General features: G+C 35.6%; 1 protein-coding gene across 2 annotated transcripts in view; it reads right to left on the bottom strand.

The window, feature by feature from the left end:
• The window catches only part of LOC139939084 (homeobox protein Meis1-like), a 65,590-nt gene extending 47,414 nt beyond the window's left edge, over window positions 1-18,176 (bottom strand). For both annotated transcript variants that reach the window (XM_071934822.1, XM_071934830.1), the window contains exons 1-5: window positions 17,862-18,176; window positions 11,460-11,707; window positions 8,069-8,210; window positions 7,617-7,667; window positions 5,238-5,288 (exon numbers count right to left, since the gene is read on the bottom strand). In XM_071934822.1, the coding sequence (XP_071790923.1) occupies window positions 5,238-5,288; window positions 7,617-7,667; window positions 8,069-8,210; window positions 11,460-11,707; window positions 17,862-17,873 (504 nt within the window). In that variant the 5' untranslated portion in view covers window positions 17,874-18,176. The remainder of the gene's footprint in view (window positions 1-5,237; window positions 5,289-7,616; window positions 7,668-8,068; window positions 8,211-11,459; window positions 11,708-17,861) is intronic.
• Between the last annotated feature and the right edge of the window lie 686 nt (window positions 18,177-18,862).

Genomic DNA, 18,862 nt, shown 5'->3' with positions numbered 1-18,862 from the left:
CTACATTGATGTGTGTGTTTCTTGATGAAGAGGTTTGAGTGTAAGATGCTACTAACCGTATAGTTCATAACTAGATAAAACAGATTGTGAAATGAGTTGGTTTTCCACATTGATGTGTGTGTTTCTTAATGAAGAGGTTTGAGTGTAAGATGCTGCTAACCGTAGTTCATAACTAGATAAAACAGATTGTGAAATGAGTTGGTTTTCCACATTGATGTGTGTGTTTCTTGATGAAGAGGTTTGAGTGTAAGATGCTGCTAACCGTAGTTCATAACTAGATAAAACACATTGTGAAATGAGTTGGTTTTCCACATTGATGTGTGTGTTTCTTGATGAAGAGGTTTGAGTGTAAGATGCTGCTAACCATAGTTAATAACTAGATAAAACAGATTGTGAAATGAGTTGGTTTTCCACATTGATGTGTGTGTTTCTTAATGAAGAGGTTTGAGTGTAAGATGCTGCTAACCGTAGTTCATAACTAGATAAAACAGATTGTGAAATGAGTTGGTTTTCCACATTGATGTGTGTGTTTCTTGATGAAGAGGTTTGAGTGTAAGATGCTGCTAACCGTAGTTCATAACTAGATAAAACACATTGTGAAATGAGTTGGTTTTCCACATTGATGTGTGTGTTTCTTAATGAAGAGGTGCGAGTGTAAGATGCTGCTAACCTTAGCTCATAACTAGATAAAACAGATTGTAAAATGAGTTGGTTTTCCACATTGATGTGTGTGTTTCTTGATGAAGAGGTTCAAGTGTAAGATGCTACTAACCTTAGCTCATAACTAGATAAAACATATTGTGAAAGAGTTGGTTTTCCACATTGATGTGTGTGTGTTTCTTGATGAAGAGGTTTGAGTGTAAGATGCTGCTAACCTTAGCTCATAACTAGATAAAACATACTGTGAAAGAGTTGGTTTTCCACATTGATGTGTGTGTGTTTCTTGATGAAGAGGTTCAAGTGTAAGATGCTACTAACCTTAGCTCATAACTAGATAAAACAGATTGTGAAATGAGTTGGTTTTCTACATTGATGTGTGTGTGTTTCTTGATGAAGAGGTTCAAGTGTAAGATGCTACTAACCGTAGTTCATAACCAGATAAAACATATTGTGAAAGAGTTGGTTTTCCACATTGATGTGTGTTTGTTTCTTAATGAAGAGGTTCGAGTGTAAGATGCTACTAACCTTAGCTCATAACTAGATAAAACAGATTGTGAAATGAGTTTGTTTTCTACATTGATGTGTGTGTGTTTCTTGATGAAGAGGTTCGAGTGTAAGATGCTACTAACCGTAGTTCATAACTAGATAAAACAGATTGTAAAATGAGTTGGTTTTCCACATTGATGTGTGTGTTTCTTGATGAAGAGGTTTGAGTGTAAGACGCTACTAACCTTAGCCCAAAACTAGGAGCCAAGGTGTCCCGACCCGACCGCTTGCTGACAACGCCGAAAATAACAGGTGCGTTTGCGTTTTTCTGCATTGTCATATCACTCTCAGCATGTCGCTCGCAAGCCCCCCCCCCCCCCCCCTGAAACGATGCCCTATGCCCAAGGACCCCGTCGAGCACCGTAGTAACTCAGGAGCACCACACGATGAATCATGGTGCTCTGTGAATAATTGTGCGAAGAAAATACACTTCCTGGGTTCTTCTTGGCTGAAGATTGCGTCGTGCTGCTAACTAACGTTGCATCCTGTTGCAAGGAGGGGGGCTGGCGATGTTACTGCTGCTAGTAATGTTTGCTCAGGGCTTTTACCTATTGGGTAGCCGTAGTAAATACATGCTTCAATGAATGTACACATGGTGTGTATTAGGATTGTGTCTAGGTCTGAAAAAGGTCCGAGGCAGTTTGCAAACAGTATCTGAATGTATACACTACGCTATACATTATAAACAATAACCTGCGTGCGTTTGGAAACAAATTCTTTCTTCACAGTTATCATTATGAACACAAATCGCATAGTCATATCTTTGGCCCTTGAGTAACAATTAATAATACTATTTTTCAGAGTTGCACCCAAAAACAATAACATTCTTTGCATCTCATTTCATTGTCTTTAATTGTCTGTATCAGATGACAAGAGAACCAGAAGTTATGGGTAGAGTGTTGGTCAATACATTGTAAATTGGTTCCTAATTTGAAATATTGACAGATTCGGGTCTGATCCTTAACAAAGTGTAAGAGACAACAGAGGTAATTGCCTTCATGCCCTCGGTCATTGCCCTCGGTCATTGCCATAGTGGCCATTGAAGTGTTCAGCTAAATGTAAAAGCTCATAATACACAAATAATCTGACCTGCAGATTGGTAATACAGAGGTTTTCAATCAAAAAGGAAAGAAAAACCAACCAATGTATCTAGCCAGCACCCAAATATTGTTTTTATTTATCTAATAAAGCAGTTTTAAAAACACTCTTATCTTACAAATCAATTCATAACTTACGAGAAGATCTTTTTTAGTACTTTCTGAATTAATGAGATGATTGATAGATTGATTGGTTGATTGATTGATAGATTGATTGGTCGATTGATTGATTGAATGATTGATTGATTGCTTGACTGCTTGATTGCTTGATTGATTGATTGATTGATTGATTGATTACTTGATTGATTGATTGATTGATTGATTGATTGATTGAATGAACATGAGCATTTAATTTTGGGTTCTTTTGGGGGTTTCCCCTGCTGTACTAATCCTCTACAGATTATTTTCCCACCTTTCCAAACTTACATTTCCTACATGATTTAAGCCAATGGATCTACAGAGATTATTCAGTCAGATTTTTTTCCTCTGAAGCCAAGTGAAAACTTGATTTAAAAACTCAGATTTAGGTTTTTTTGAAGAGCTGAATAAGCACAAAAAGTAAGCTACAGTGTCAACAAAAATCATAGTTCTTCAAAGAATATGTTTACCAGCAAAAACCATGTCATTCCGTGCTGCGCCTGAATGGTTCTGTAATGTTTCCTTTGAAAACATGCAAAATCATTTATAAATGGATATATTTTTTATCATACCATTCATGTTCATTCTTTTAAATAAATGAATTGAATTATATTTTACATAAGTGCAGTTTCCCAAGGGAGAATACTGACATTCAATCCTCAGGCAACCCAGAATAAATACAAATTAACAAATCAAATGAATATATCCCTGACAGTGACATCCGAAAATGTTCAATACCTTTCTAAACTATTTCTACACCTGCTGTGCGTTCATTGATTTCTGAAGGTGGGGATGTTGTTTACTACATCAGAGCATTGGATAAGAGACGGCAGTGTTTTAAACATGTCCCTATTACCGTTAAAGAAATATTTGAACCCATGGCCAAAGATCACCAAAAACACACAAGTTTTGCCTGGTTCCCTGTATGCAAATTTATATATACCGACTTGCATTAATACTCTATCAAGGAACCAGACTAAATATTTCACTCCAACAAAGCACTGAATTCTCTGATACAGCATAGACAATAGAAACTATGTTTGTAGACCATGTGCTAGTGACCTATTTATCGTCAACATTGAACTGAATACATAACAAACTTCAGTTCTTTCTCCAAGGTTTTTCTTCTCGAGAGAAGTGACACAACACCGACACGCAAGCAGGAACTTCCCACAGTTTAAGTTAATGTGCGAGTATCCCTGGAGTTGCAGATTCTTTCTCATCACACAAAACAAGTTTTTTTCTTAAACTCTTTCATTTGACCCTAAAATCAGAAGATATATTTCCCACCCTGAAGACACAATAACCATACAACCACTGACAGTGATAGAGGCTGCTTTTGTTTTTTAATTGATAATAAAAATATTTATTGAAGTAAAAAGTTACATTAAAGTGCACTGGACACTAAAACATTGTGAGAAACGGGTCCCTAAAGTAACATAGTTTTTGAGTACAAAGTGTCTTGAGAATTATTGTCATCTAAAATGCTGCAAGAAGGTCCCTGACAAAACTTGGTAGATTCGAAAGAATGTGATTTGATGTGTCAATTGGAATAACATGAAGTCTACTTTTAAAACCAAACTTTAATGGTTAGTCTTCACTAAACACAATATCCAACAAACCTAAGAGAATTTCTAGAACTTCAACGGTTATATTTGAGTGGAAACAAAAAAAGCAATAGGAATATGCAACAGTTATTTATGAGTCATTAAATTCTTTTTCCTTGACTTTCAAACAATGCTGATTGGTTTAGTCTTTGTCTTTAACATAAACTGCTTCTTTGTTTTGAAAAGATCCGTCTACTGAAGTTGAACTAAATGCTTTTAGGATTTTGTTTTTTTCTTCAGAACTAACCATTAATTGACAACACAATAAGACACCGTAAGACATGTTCCAGTTCCACTAGTGAATCCTCACTCTACCCTCCCTCAACTTAAACAAATACAATTACTGAACGCATCTGTAAAGTATCCCCCGTTGACATTGATGTGAATCCCAAAATTAACGCAGATAGAAAATACAATTAGAAAGAAAACCGTGTGGGATGTAGTGTAAAAGAAGCTTGGCAAAAGGACTTGCGCTGACACATAATCAATACGCAATACCACTAAAAGATAGTGCATTATCATGCTGAATCTTAACGATCGAATTCTGTCAGTTCACGAGACAAGAATACACAGCGCTGAGAGGGGTTTTGTTTTTATTAATTTTGAGGGGATTTTATAAAACTTGGAAAATGGGAAGATATTGATTCCTTCTTTTTCACAGGACTCATGAGTTTTGCTGATTTTAAAAAACTGTACATTTGATGAATACGTCGAAGTGAAACAACCATTGAAAGCATAAAGGTTGAATGGAAACCATCAGTCATGGTGTCTTAGACTTACTGTACATCAAGGGGACTTGAATTCCTCTTGAGTTGTTTGGAAAACTGTAAGCAATGGTTAATTTAATACCATAACACCTTTGGTTTTATACAACAAATTGCAGGTATACATTTAGATGTACATGTAAAGCACTGAGTCTATCACACTAAATAAATAATCAGCGTAAGTATCTTGGACAAAGTGTTAAGCTTCATCTTAAAAAATGACAAGATGATTGTCTTGCCACTAATTACAACAAAGTTAAGTGTCTATATAAATCAACAATTCATGAAACAATCCTAAAAATTAATGATAAAAAAGGGAAAATTCACATACAACCAGTGTGGTATCTTGCCTGCCAGAAAATGCCCTGAACAAAGTTACTTGTGATATTAAAAACAACAGAGTGAGTGGAATTGAAGTTGCTTACCTTTTCCAACTCTAATAAGTGAAACCTCAGTACCTGAATAGACTGAATCATCTGTGAATCAAAAAACCACAAAGAAACCTTTAAGTGACAACAAGTATTAAATGTTTTGTACAGTATATGACAGCAAGGATAGTTTTATAAACACCTCCTATACTCTTCAGATTGGTTCTGACAAGAACAGTGTAATCCTCATCCAAACTTTGGTTAAGCCCAAGTGCACCGCCTGTTATCTAAAAAACCACAGAGTATTGACAGGACAAGTTTGGAATAGCTGACGAGAGAAATGGAGGCACTGTGTGGGTTAGGGTATTAACATAGGATATGGATAGCAATGGAATTGCACACTGTGTGGGTTAGGGTATTAACATAGGATATGGATAGCAATGGAACTGCACAGAAACTCTTTGTGTGAATGTGTAAGAAATATGACATCACAAAAATGATTTGCTTGCACCTTTAATTATTCTTGACAACAATGTTTGAAAGAGTCATAACGTATTTTTACACTCTTTGATTTAAGGAACACAAGGACAAAATGAATAAAAGATGAAGCTTTCCATGTGAAAAAAAAAACCAGGAATTTGATTTAATGACCAACAATTTTGTAGCGGATCCTTAATTCTTAACTTGGAGCAGTTGAAGCTTTCTCACAATAGATGGTATTATATAAATTGCTTAGTTTCATTAGTAGACTCATTAGCTTCAGAAGAATTTTCTCTTTGAGCTTAAATGCTATTAAGAAAGAAAAAATGAAATCTATTAAAACAGATGGGTTATTTTGCCCCAAGATAACTGGTTTGTATCAAGATGCCAACAAACCAACACCATCTGCAAGTTTACCCAAATAAATCTCTTTTGACTAAGTTAACAGAACAAAAGTTTCAGAATTGTTTTTCTTCAAACCTGCTAGGGATTTTTTCAGTAGAGTAATTCTCCATTTCATTAACATTTGTATGAATCAAACCTCTACACAAGAATTAGATTAACCATTATCCAAGGAATCACAAAACAGATTTAAGGCAAACAATTTATTGTGGATAAAAAGAAACCTTCAAATTTACATCACTTAAAACCTCCTTAGCCAACTAAATCCCCCGTATTACTTAAGACACTAAAGTTCTGACTCAAGCATCGCAGACCTATGAAGGAACACTTTAAGGAATACAATTGTACCACTGTGTGTAGTAAATCAAACCGAGTGACAAGCCACTTGTAAGGTTAAATATAAAACAAAATCTCACAGGACATAAAAATGACAAAGGTGAAATTTATTCCTAGATAAGTATGGTACATCCTTCCCCAAACCCATTGGATTGAGCTAAGAGAATATTTAACGTACCAGCGGAGGGAGCAGTGAACTATCTTAATCCTTCAAGTTGACTGGAGTCATCACCACATTGCCTCTAGCTAGTCACAATCAAGACAGAGTTACGACAACCGCCTAGCGTTAATGTTGAAATCTCAGGGATAAATGCTCTGTCTTCAGCAGGAAATCCAAGTGTCATTTTTAATAAAGGCAGTTTTTGGTTGTCGTGCTAATCTGCTTGTGTTGGCAGTTTACCAAGTTCAAGAGCTCATGATTAGTATGCTCTTAGTATATGAAGGGATTTCTTCATTATTTGTGGAGGGAAAATTAAACCCTTTGATTTCCATAATTAAGCACACACTGTAATTTTATGTACACAAATTAATGGAGTACATTTAATTGATGTGGTGGTGAGAAGTGCAAGTAAACCTAAAATCCAAAACAGTTTGAAGAAGAGTCCGAACTTTTCAAAGGTATACCAAGATTAAAATCCATATCAATGGTTCTAAATAGTCAATCAATTAGTATCCAGTAGATGCTTAGTTCGTGCAGAGATACACAGGTGTATATGTAAAAAGGTTGTTTATGGTTTGAGTCTGTACATTGTTTTCTGTACAGTCTTTAGGGGAAATCACAGGCAACCATGAGGCTCCAATTTCGAAATTCTGAGCTAACAGTGCCCTGCTGTAAAGCGCACCAGTGTTAGTGAGAGCCAGTGTAATTCCAATAACTAGTTGGGGTACAAAAAAAACCTCTTAAAATACATCATGAACAATTCATTAACAAATCGTTTAAAACATTGATTGAATAGGGTTTTTAAAACCAAGGCTTAAATTTGCCTGAAGGAATTCCTTCGGTTTTACGCCACAAGATAACCCCTGATTTACTTTCTATTTTTTGCTAGAGTTTGCTGCTTTCACAATAAGAAATCAAATACGGGTAAATAGCCTAATGTTATCTAAACCCTTACCCACTTACAACCTTTACTCAAGGCCTACAGTAACAGCATCATTCCTAATTGCTTTATCAGTAATGGTTAAACTGAGTTAAGTATATAAAGGAACAAAACTTACCAAACTATCAAGTTCTTCATTACTGGAGAAGTACTGCTTGTCAGCCCTTGCCTGAATACAAAATAAAACAACCTTTTTTAAACTCAGTTTCACAGCAATACCTTGCCCTATTACTGTTAAGTATTAGAACTACAATATAAACACTTGACAATAGGACAATTGTTTTTGTTTCTATTGGTATTAAAACAAAATAAAAACTGTAAAAACAGCTTGAATAGTACGAGATGTGCCCCTAAAATAAAAATGTCAGATTATGTACAAGTTGTGCCTGCCTGAAAAATCAGATTTTGGTGCTTTTTAGTAACATATGATACCACAGATGAAAATGTCTCTAATAAACTGTTTTACCTCTGTGATCAGCAAACAGTGTGGTGGGTCACATGAATAATAACTATCTGGAAAGTCAGATGGTAGCATTAAAGGAAAGTGATGATTAATTCCTTCTTTCTTACCTGTTTAGCGAAGACAGCGATATCTTCATTGAAGGACTCTGATGAACAAACGTCACCACCGGCCACTCCTGGCTCACGAGGCGTACAAGTTGCAAGCTCACACTTCTCAAAGATTAGTGCAAGCAGGGGAAATAATGGATGCCTGTAAGGGACAAATCAACATACATTTTTAATTTTGTTTTATTTTTTTATACAAACTTTCGTCCAATGTCAAAAGGAAAATTATGAATAAAGAGGATTAAGTTTATAAACATAATGTAAGTACAAAGTTTTTCATCTCAGCATTTGGTTCTTGAAAATTTGAAACATTTCAAAAGAAAAAATTCTTCAACATCACACATGTATTTTGTCAGGCCTGATGTATCATAAAACAAACACCTACATTTAGCATTAGACTTGTAACCTCATAACCAAACATTTCAAGCAGTCACAAGGTTTTCGCAGCATTTTTTTGACGATTTGATAATATTTTTGTTCAACTTTAAATTCCAAACAGGTACCTCCTCTTAAAAGTTCAACAAATACACAACAGGAAGTTGTCTATTGTCTATTGATTTGAAATTTAAACCTGCGCAGATAAATAAACCAACTACCTTGTTTACCACTGTTTAGTGATGTGTTACTTGAGAATGTTCTGAGATAAGAGGGCAAAGTGAATGTCATATTGGGAAACTTGTCAGTGGAACTGTGAATTTTCAGGCTCCTTTGAAGTCTGCTGAATAAAATTGCAATCACAGTCAGTTAACTTAAACCTGCCATCAGAAATAACAGTTTTTTGCACAGGGTATTCAGAGGGCATTAACATCATACATAGTCCAATGCTATGGTAACCTTAAGTAGGTCATGCAACCAGTGTATGGATGAATCTAATGGTTTGCTTTTAATTAAGCCAAGGTTTAAAATTAGCCCTGAACCACAGGGACACCCTGCCAAGTCCTGACGACTGGTTGGATTGCTCCATCGGATTGCTCTGTTGGATTGCTCTCCATCGGATTGCTCCGACCATGGATAGACGGAAGGAGGAGGGGAAAGTATAATCTGGTTTCCAGCCAGGAATACAAATTGCAAGGGGGAATTGGTTCTCTAGGGCCCAGGACCAACCTACGTATTTTCCTTTCCCACCTTAAACGGGTGCCTGAAATAACTACAGACTGAGGAACTGAGAGCGAATGAAGGGAAATTTAGAGTAATAAATCAATGAATGGAAATAGTCCATGTCAAAATGAATGTCACGTATTCATGAAAAGGGATCTAACACAAGAACTTTCACACATCACCTTGTAGGCTTTACACACTTTAATGTTTACACTTAAAATGCGCTAAAATTGAAAAGAACTGTCACGAACCAAACAAATTCACTTGTCTTTTTCTGTGAATGTTTTTTTTAGTACATAACGTTTAAATATTCCATAGTTTGTTTATTCTCTCTGTATGAAAATCATGCCACACAATTTCACTTGCAGAAGGTAGTTAAGTCATGTTAGCAGTTTGAATGAGCTGAAAGTTATACATGTTACTAACAGGTATAATTTTCAGTTGATTTGTTATTTATTTAATGGAATGGAATAGGTAGTATTTTACACAGCCTTTATATATTTTGCAAAAACATTTGACCCGTAAATATAATTATGCAAATTTAACAGTTCTGTTAAGTGTCAATACAATTATTTGAAGAAACTTGAAGCAAAACACAAATTTAAAGCTCGTCTGCATTCAAATATTGTTCCTTGTCTGTAACAAAGAACATCCATTTAAAGAAAATATTGGTAGATTTAAAGAAAATTCTTCTTTTGGATTTGCTGTCTCCAAAAGACATCAGCCATTTGAGCAAATAAAAATAAGGTCAACTGAGGCGTTGTGTCTTTTTCTTCTTCTGCCTAGCGGCCGAGGGCCGGCCGGTCGTGTGTAAATTTGGAACACGTTTTGATTGTATTATGATTCATGCTTTGACCCTAAGCCACATCCTTTCATCAGAACTGTATGGACACACCAAACAGTACCACTCCTCTACACATAAATACAGGCAGTAAGCTTCATCCAGTAACTTTGCAAAGCGAAACATTTACAGTGAACATGTTTTGTGCAAACTGAATGGAAGAATTGAGTTGAAAGTTATGACTTCTGGGCAGTATGTGATACGTTTTGTGTAAGCATTCCACTAGATGCTATGTTACACAAAGAAATCATTCGCTGAAATGCTCACAAGAGCAAGATTGATACATTATAGGTACTTTTTTCACCCAAAATAAAAAATAGAGAATGACGAAAGGAGAAACACTAATGAATAATAATAATAATAATAATAATTGTTTGTTCTGCTATATTTAAAGTATGAGGACAATTTTTCTGGGATAAATGTTTTATTTAGACAAGGCTTTGAAATTCTATCTTTTTGCACATTCTTCGTAAGAATCTAGGCTAAACACACTCACACATTATTGAGTCACAAAAAGGGAGGAGGGAACTCTACATACATTGAAGCGTCTCCTTCAAACCTCTATTTGTTTACACTGATGGTTGTATCAAGTAAAAAACATAATCCCTCAGGGATAGATGAACAATAAGGCTCATTATTACAGATACCACCACAAAGGACAAACTCATGACACATTGGGTAGGTTTTGTGGATTGGGAAATTGATCATTCCTGGCTAAAATGTAAATTATGCATTGAGGTTATAAAAATGATTTTCTGCTATAAAATCTTTCCATAAACAGATTCGCAACTAAGCACACACAATACCAGCTTATAGCGAGAAAATATTAATCTTTTCCAGACTATTTGGTTTTACCCCTTACACCAATTGGTAAGCACTATACATACTGTGTGCTTTATGAGTCTTCAAACTCACAACCTCTTCATTCTATTAAATGCAGATGTCTCTACTATTAGACCACCGCCTGTGCACAATGAAAAGAGGCCATGTAAAGTTAGCAGTGGGTTCCACAAAGACAAATAATGCAATAAGCCTACTTGTATCATGAATGAATTACACAATAGTATACCTCACACTAAATTAGTATACCTCACACTAAATTGAAGATTAAATACATAATTTAAAGGCTCATGATTGACCAACAACTGAGGTCAACTTTGACTACCTCACAGCAAAACAAAACATGGTAAATTGGGCCCGTAGTTGAAAATCTTACCTTTAAAGAAAACCTAAAATTCACATTTAGCCACGATTTGGTAAAATGGTATCTAAATTTGATGGAATTCAGAAAATATGTCTCCAAATCATTCACAAGACATTACATGTAAATGACAGATTAAACAGGGTGTCCAAAAAGGCACCCAGACACCCCTCTGGTTTTACACAAAAGACCAACCAACCAACAAATAAATGAACAATTAATTAATGGTGTGGAAAAATACACAAATAATTTACCCATATATGGCATCTTTGTCTCTTTTGTGTATGTCTGTTACCCCTGTTGATACGGGTGTCATGACATTGGCTGTATGGCTGGAATAGAACTGTGGGTGGCCCACTGCTGGAGCATGGTTCAGCTGTGGTATGCTGGGTTGGCCGTATGCCTGGGAATAGTGAACTGCAGAACGTGGGGCGTGGGCTTCATACATTGATGTAGCTGACGATTCTAAACCTCCGTAATGGGGCAGACCATCATCATGATACTGAAATAGCAAGAAATTAAATCAAAGATTAAATATTACAACATCACTAAGTTAAACACAATCTTTAATTAAGGTTTACAAACAAAATTAGTTTCACTCTTAACAAAACTAGTTTGAATTTTTTTTAATGACGCCAATATTTGCATTCAATTGGTAAAAAGTGTCTGCAGGTTTACTCTTTAAAAACACTATTTAAATGGAGGTTTTACACCAACGTGTTAGCTAGCGAGCCGTGCACGCCGTGTTAGCACGGTCAGTTGGGCTGAAAACACGGGCAAAAATTTGATGCACGGCTTGGGTGAAGCCGTGCTGTTAAATGATTTTAGTGAAAATTACTGAACTTCTTTTATTATTTTTTTGTTGTTGAACAGTTTAAAAACAGCAGTGAGTAAGATTAGATTTGGCTTTACCAGATTTCCTGCTTTTTGAATCAAAATTTCAACGACGCAACCATAAAACAATCATTGAAGTTGCCTTGAAAACCCTGACCACATTGCGACTATACAAAACACAACGCACAAAACACACATTACACAACGCACGTGCAAATTACACGTCATCGACCGTCATCAGCAGGCAGCATGAACTCCATGCACGCGTGGTATGATAGAGGCGAATTCACACGCGTTTTCGTTTCAATTATTTTAGGTACCAATCTCATCTCCACAATCCTACAAACCATCGCGCTCTGGATTTTTCTACTATGACGTCAGAATCAGTAACTGTGTGACACGCGGTGCAGTGCACCTTTTACCGCATACATTCTGCAGTTGCTTTGTAGATTGGTTCCGCAGTTTTTCCCAACTCGACGGCGGCAAACATGACGATCTTTTTTCCTTCTAGAAATTCAAGGGCACATCGTTTGTTCGTTGTAGAGTTTGTTTGAAACATCGAGACTTTTTTGGATTTCAATGTTTACATCTCATGGGTGTTAATGCAGTTGACAAAACAATGTTTATTTTCCGCTCAAAAGGATCAAAAACTGGTTCATATTTCTTTTCAAATCTCAAGTCAGTTTTGCTGTAGACCTCCTAAATTTATTTTTCAATGCATGGTACGTTTTTTTGCCCAGTGGAACTACTTAAATGGCACTGTCTTTCGTAACTGTTTGTTCTTTATTCTCCACAGACTGGAAGACTTAAACATTATGAAACCTTAACACATACTAAGGAAAATATTAATTACCATGATCAGTCAGTTTAAATTAAGCAAACAATTATGGTACATGTAAATCACTCTTGGCATATTGATGGTTGCAAATACTTGTGTGAATCGTTATTTTACATTAACTAATTGATTTGTTTAAAATAAATACAAAAACTATTATCAGCTTCTTGACCTTAGGCCTATAGTTCTGAAATCGAATGGACAAGAATGGAAACAAAACTAACATTAGTAAATGATAACTCTTAATTTCTTCTTCAATACCTCTTCATTTTTTTTTTAGTCTTTAAGCAAAACTTTGTATCAAGAGTAACACATGGCAAAAACTATGTTGTTGACAGCAAACTTGTACTGCATTATTTGATCTCTTTTGAATCATTTCATGCTAAATGGGTCCAAACACAGCTCCATGGTCCAAGTAACTGCTTTGAACTGGCAGAATATTGACCCAGAAACATTTCATAGAGTTAAATAGCAGGCGTCGATCACCTTTACAATATCTGTGCTTTAAAGGCTCTCATTTTCAAGTTCAAAACAATACACAAATTAAATCAAAATAGTTTACTTATCACAGAAATAGGTACCAGAAATGCATCAAACCACCAGAGAGCACATACAGTAGCCAGAGCTTCCAGGGCCCTTAAGAGGGGGGGGGGGGGGGGGGGGTGAGACAGACTTGGCGGTGCGCGCTCGTATTGTGGGCTACGCACACGTTTCTATTTTTCTAGTGATTTTAGGTTGCACTCCCACTTTTTCAGTTTGCACTCCCACTTTCCAAATTCCTGGCTAAGACACTGTTTTACACTGAGCTTTAAATACATTGACCAGGTGGGTATCACATACAATAAACACACTTGAGCAGAGCCATGGGCCAAGTTTCATCTTGCTCATGATAACCAAAAACTACTACCACAGCCAAATATTATGCCACAATTGGGTTACCAACCAAGCACCATTAGAGGCAGTGAACACTATTGGTAATTACTCAAATTAGCTGTTGGCATAAAACCTTACTTGGTAACGAGTTATGGGGAGTGTATAAAACATTGTGAGAAACGGCTCCCTCTGAAGTTATAGAAAAACGAATATTGTTTTGCAGCTTTTTAGCTTCTTTTATTTCCCAGATCAAAAACATTTTCCATGGAATTGCTTTCACTAGGTAGTCATTTGCAAGCAAAAGGATGAGAAAATGCAGTGTATAAAACACGGGTTCTCTATATTGGTTGAGAAAAACACTCTTGGTGAATGCAAGTACCCACTCAAGTGATGTACCAATATCTTTGATGACCTATTGAGCTCAAATTTTCACAGGTTTGTTATTTTATGCATGTTGAGATACACAAAGTAAGAAGACTGGTCTTTGACAATTACCAATAGTGTCCAGTGTCTTTAATGTGTTCCTTAAGAATGGTTCTTAAATGGTTCCCTGCATAATTTCTTTTTTTTCAGTATATATCTACATGAATGTACATTTGTTTTTAAAAGCAATGTTTTAAACAGCTTTGAAGCCGCAGTCTTTATAGGAAGCTTTGGTGCTCCAGAGTCCACTCAGTCTGAAAACTGAATAAAGGTGTATTTGAATAAACACAGGGTTGAATGTATGTATTGACAACCCTGAGCCTGCAGTTTGTTCAATAACAATACTGTGCACCTTTTTATACAGTCTACATGTTTAAGTCAAATTGGCAGGTTTCAGTTAGAAAGATTAAGATGTTCACAGTAAAGCAGGCCACATGAGACTGGATTCCATAAAGTAACAAATTTCAGCTTATTACAATTGATTCAGGATGAAAAGCGGATCAGTCAGTTGAGCCAGCCCTCTTGTCCGTTCATATTACATTGAAAACAACAAGCTGAGTTACTTAGCACCATACAAAGTGTACAATATGGTCATGTAAGCCATGGCTCTAGTACTGAATGACTTCCAATGTTTGACTCTTCAGTCTCAAAGTGTGGGTTTCATATTCATCTGTCAAAGTGAGTTTTCAAGTTTCAAGCTGAGCATCACATATAAAAAACAAATCAAAATTCATACAGTATAACGAACTGTCTAGATGAGTGAAAAGATTTCAGAGAACATGAACTTTGAACTTGTTGTTTCTCCTAAGTGAAATTGTGGTTAGTGTATCAAGGGTGACCCATCCAAGTCAAATTTCATTTTCAACATTCTATTGAGACGTTTATATAAAGTATAGTCACATTTTCAAACATTCATTTTCTTAGTTGTATGCGATCTTCAATTTAAAGCCATTATACACTTTCTGAACAGAAAAATAAATAAAAGTTCACAGTTTTACAACTAACTTACAGGGTTTACAGAAGGTAATGGTAAAAGGCTTCTCTTGAAATATTATTCCATGAAATGCTTTACTTTTTGAGAAAAACAATAAAACAATTATCAATTCTCGTTAGCGAGAATCACGGATTTATTGTAAACACATGTCATGACACGGCGAAACATGCGGAAACAAGGGTGGGTTTTCCCGTTATTTTCTCCCGACTCCGATGACCGATTGAGCCTAATTTTCACAGATTTGTTATTTTATATATAAGTTGTGATACACGAAGTGTGGGCCTTGGATAATACTGTTTACTGAAAGTGTCCAATGGCTTTAAGTGTTGGGAAAACATATTAAAATGGGATTCCTATTATGATTATTTCTCTATCATGAAGTACAATCAGAAATTTTGAACATAATGTAAAGACTTACTTTAAATCATTTTGTGTCTGGTGGAAAAAGAGAGCATTTTACACAGGGGAGCCACTGTACCCTATGACAGGTTGGCTGTCAGTGTTCATTAAATCAGACTTAACAAGGTTCGGTATGGACATATGTGCAATAAACTGGCAAATGTATAATCACTAACCCTGTACATGCACTCATAATGCACCTGCTGATGGATATAGGTTATAAAGCCATCCAGTTAATTTCTACCCAATTAATTTCAAACCATTACATTTTCAACCCCTGTGTTTCTTTTTCTCTTTATTTGGAGTGCAACCTGTCTTTGTTGACCCCTTGAATGTCCAGTTCTCTGAGCAGGTGTCAATATTATGATACAATAAATTATTGATTTGAGTTTGTCATATTATAGCTGGCCATAATATGAGATTTGATTACGTACGCCATATAGGCCTAGGCCTATATAAGGTTAGGCTTTACTTGAACCAGTTTAGGTCTAATGCATGTTACATGTAGCAATAATTATTTCAATATTCCCTTATTGTACACAATTTAAGAAATTGGTTGCACTCCCAAGTGTAATAATATTGGTCATCTTGTGAGATTCGTAAATTATGTGGCTGACTTAATACCGAGACAAGCTACTCAAACAATCAAATGGTGGGGGATATGTACATGCCATGGGCAGTGGGACAGGGGAATACAATGGTCAAAATGGCTGCAATTGTCAAAACATTTACGGAAGAAGTGCTCAGTAAAAAGAAAACAAACAATAAAATTCATTCCACAGAGAAGTCTTATGAGGTTTGGGGGTTAGTTCAATTGATAAATAACCGTCCTCTGATCATCAACAGAATCTAACGATTTTAAGGTTTTTTTTTCAGGCCTGGTGGGTTTTTTAAAACTTGTTTTAAAGCTCTATGTTTTATCGGTGCTGCTTAACAATTCAGCAGTCCATCTCAGGGGGAAAAAATGATGCAAAATTCAAACTTTATAGTCTTTTTAAAACTTTTTCACAAATAAGGCCTATCTCTACTGTTAGTTTCAATAAAATGCTGTTTTTTTTCCCCTTTTACTTCCCCGTGAGTTCTGGATTACTTGTGTATATTCCTGTATTAGCATTCAAAATTAATTCAATCTCAATGCCCTTATTTTTTACCCCGTTGGGGCGCTCTCAATAATATTTTTATCACTTCTGGGGGTTTACCCCGGTGGTTCGTCCTGCACAGTAGATGAGTATTAAATAGGCATTCCAACACATTTGTGCGTCGTAATATTAGGTTGCTTTACTGGTGGATTAAAATGGCTCCTAAGGTCGTATTTTCCGTGGTGGATATGATGTATTGTTCCAGTCTCTAAAAACTGTTTTGGGTATGAATGAATATACCCCCGAACGTGATACAAATACAATTGAGAGCGCCCTCACACGGTCAAAAATACATCGCATTAGGACTAATCAAAATCATAACATGTTACTAGAATCAGACTAAAAACGAAATTTTTAAAAAGCCATTTTAGTCTATGTACATGATATTTATTATTAGACTTTAGAAGATTTAACAAGTTAAGTGTTGCTGCCATGATTGTAACTACCATTGATTTGAATGTGATACGTGATTGTTTACCTAGTGTTGTTGACGACACCCTTTTGGCCCTTGAAATTTGCTCTTCAAACACTTTTCCGTATCTTCTTCATTATTTTGACAAACCATATTTGGGAAAGAATTTTAGATACAAAATATTTTACAATTTAATGAATATAAACGTAAACGCGTCTCCACACAATAAATTCTATTCTTGTTTTTTAGCAAATTTTGCATTTAAAGACAAAAACCAAAGAGAAAACATGAATTTGAACACCACTTTCACTCATCTTATGACAAAAAAACAGTAGCCAAATAAAATCATATTTAGTAAGAAAAGAGTGAAACACTGGCAAGGATACACCAACCCAAGACATACATGCTAAAAGAATAATTTCAAGAAGTATTTGTCAATAATTGTATCGCCATGTTGTCAATGCGTCTGTTCTCGCTAGCTCGTGTAGTGAAAAACCAATCGGATCACATCAAAGCAAAAACTCAACCAATGCAATAAGTTTAGTCAACATCATTTTCAATAAATTTCAAACACACATCTTATATTTTATTTAATAACAAATCCCACACAAATAATAGTTACAACAATGACTATTACACAAACATACTTGTAACTTGTACACAGATCAACAATGGTGGAATTTGCGGTGTTAATCTGTAAATGAGCAGTCTCTAATAACACTGAACACAATAGAAATATGCACCTACCCTCTGTGCCATTGGGCTATATAGCTATTCCGCGTTGGTTTAGATCCAGAGCCGTGTTGTGAAGCTGCGGTTCTCTGCAAAAACCATCCGACGAAAACCTCTCTCAAATACGCATCCAAAGGCAATGTTATTTACCTCGTCCGTATCCAAATCAATCTAGGAAAGCCACAGAGACCGATGAACTCGTAGATATGTCAGTTATCCTGCTGTAAATTGACAGTTTCGAAGAGTAGATTCGATCACTTCGTCCCCGAGAAGGCAGCCATGTAATTTGTGAATTCACATGCACGTTCTTTTTACCGTGCGTTTATTCGACGTCCAGGGCATCCTATACAAACGTGTGGTATTATAACTGTGTACAGGTGCATCATAATGAGATGGGTAATTTCCGACGGCTGTTTTATTACGCTTTAATATGTCAAAGTGAAGAAATCGAAATGTTTTAGTATTTATACTCAAATAATGTCATTCCGCCCGTGTTTTCCGAGTGGGATCTATTTCAAAACATATTTTTCATAGTTACAAAACGGTAATCTTCTTTAAAATATTAAAATTATTTTATATTTTTTTCTCTTTTTTTCCTTTATTTTCCATGAAAGATTAAGGTTCAGTTTGGCAGTTCTTTGTTTTAAACTGCTACTTTTAACTTAGTTTTGTTTGCCTCTTTGTGCTCATTTTTTACTCCTTATACAAATTTACTATAATATGAAGATGTTATGGCCATTAACTATGAGTGTATTTATCTTGTCAGGATGAGTCATTGGTTTTAGATGCAAAGGCCTGAATTTAATAATGGGTAAGATGTTATATTATATATATTTTTTCATATTTGCTTCTTTTTTTGCACACAGAAATCTCTAAAATAAAACCTGTGGATATTCACACATTAAAATTGCAGTGTGTTTGAGGTTTGTTAGTGTTTTTGGTGCGCAATGACATCTTTGTGTTTGAATGTTTACTACAACAGTCGTTGGGTAAACCTTAACAATTATTTTACGTTT

This window comes from Asterias amurensis, chromosome 1, assembly GCF_032118995.1.
Source record: "Asterias amurensis chromosome 1, ASM3211899v1".
Classification (NCBI taxonomy): domain Eukaryota; kingdom Metazoa; phylum Echinodermata; class Asteroidea; order Forcipulatida; family Asteriidae; genus Asterias; species Asterias amurensis.
This window is presented reverse-complemented; position numbering and strand designations above follow the sequence as displayed.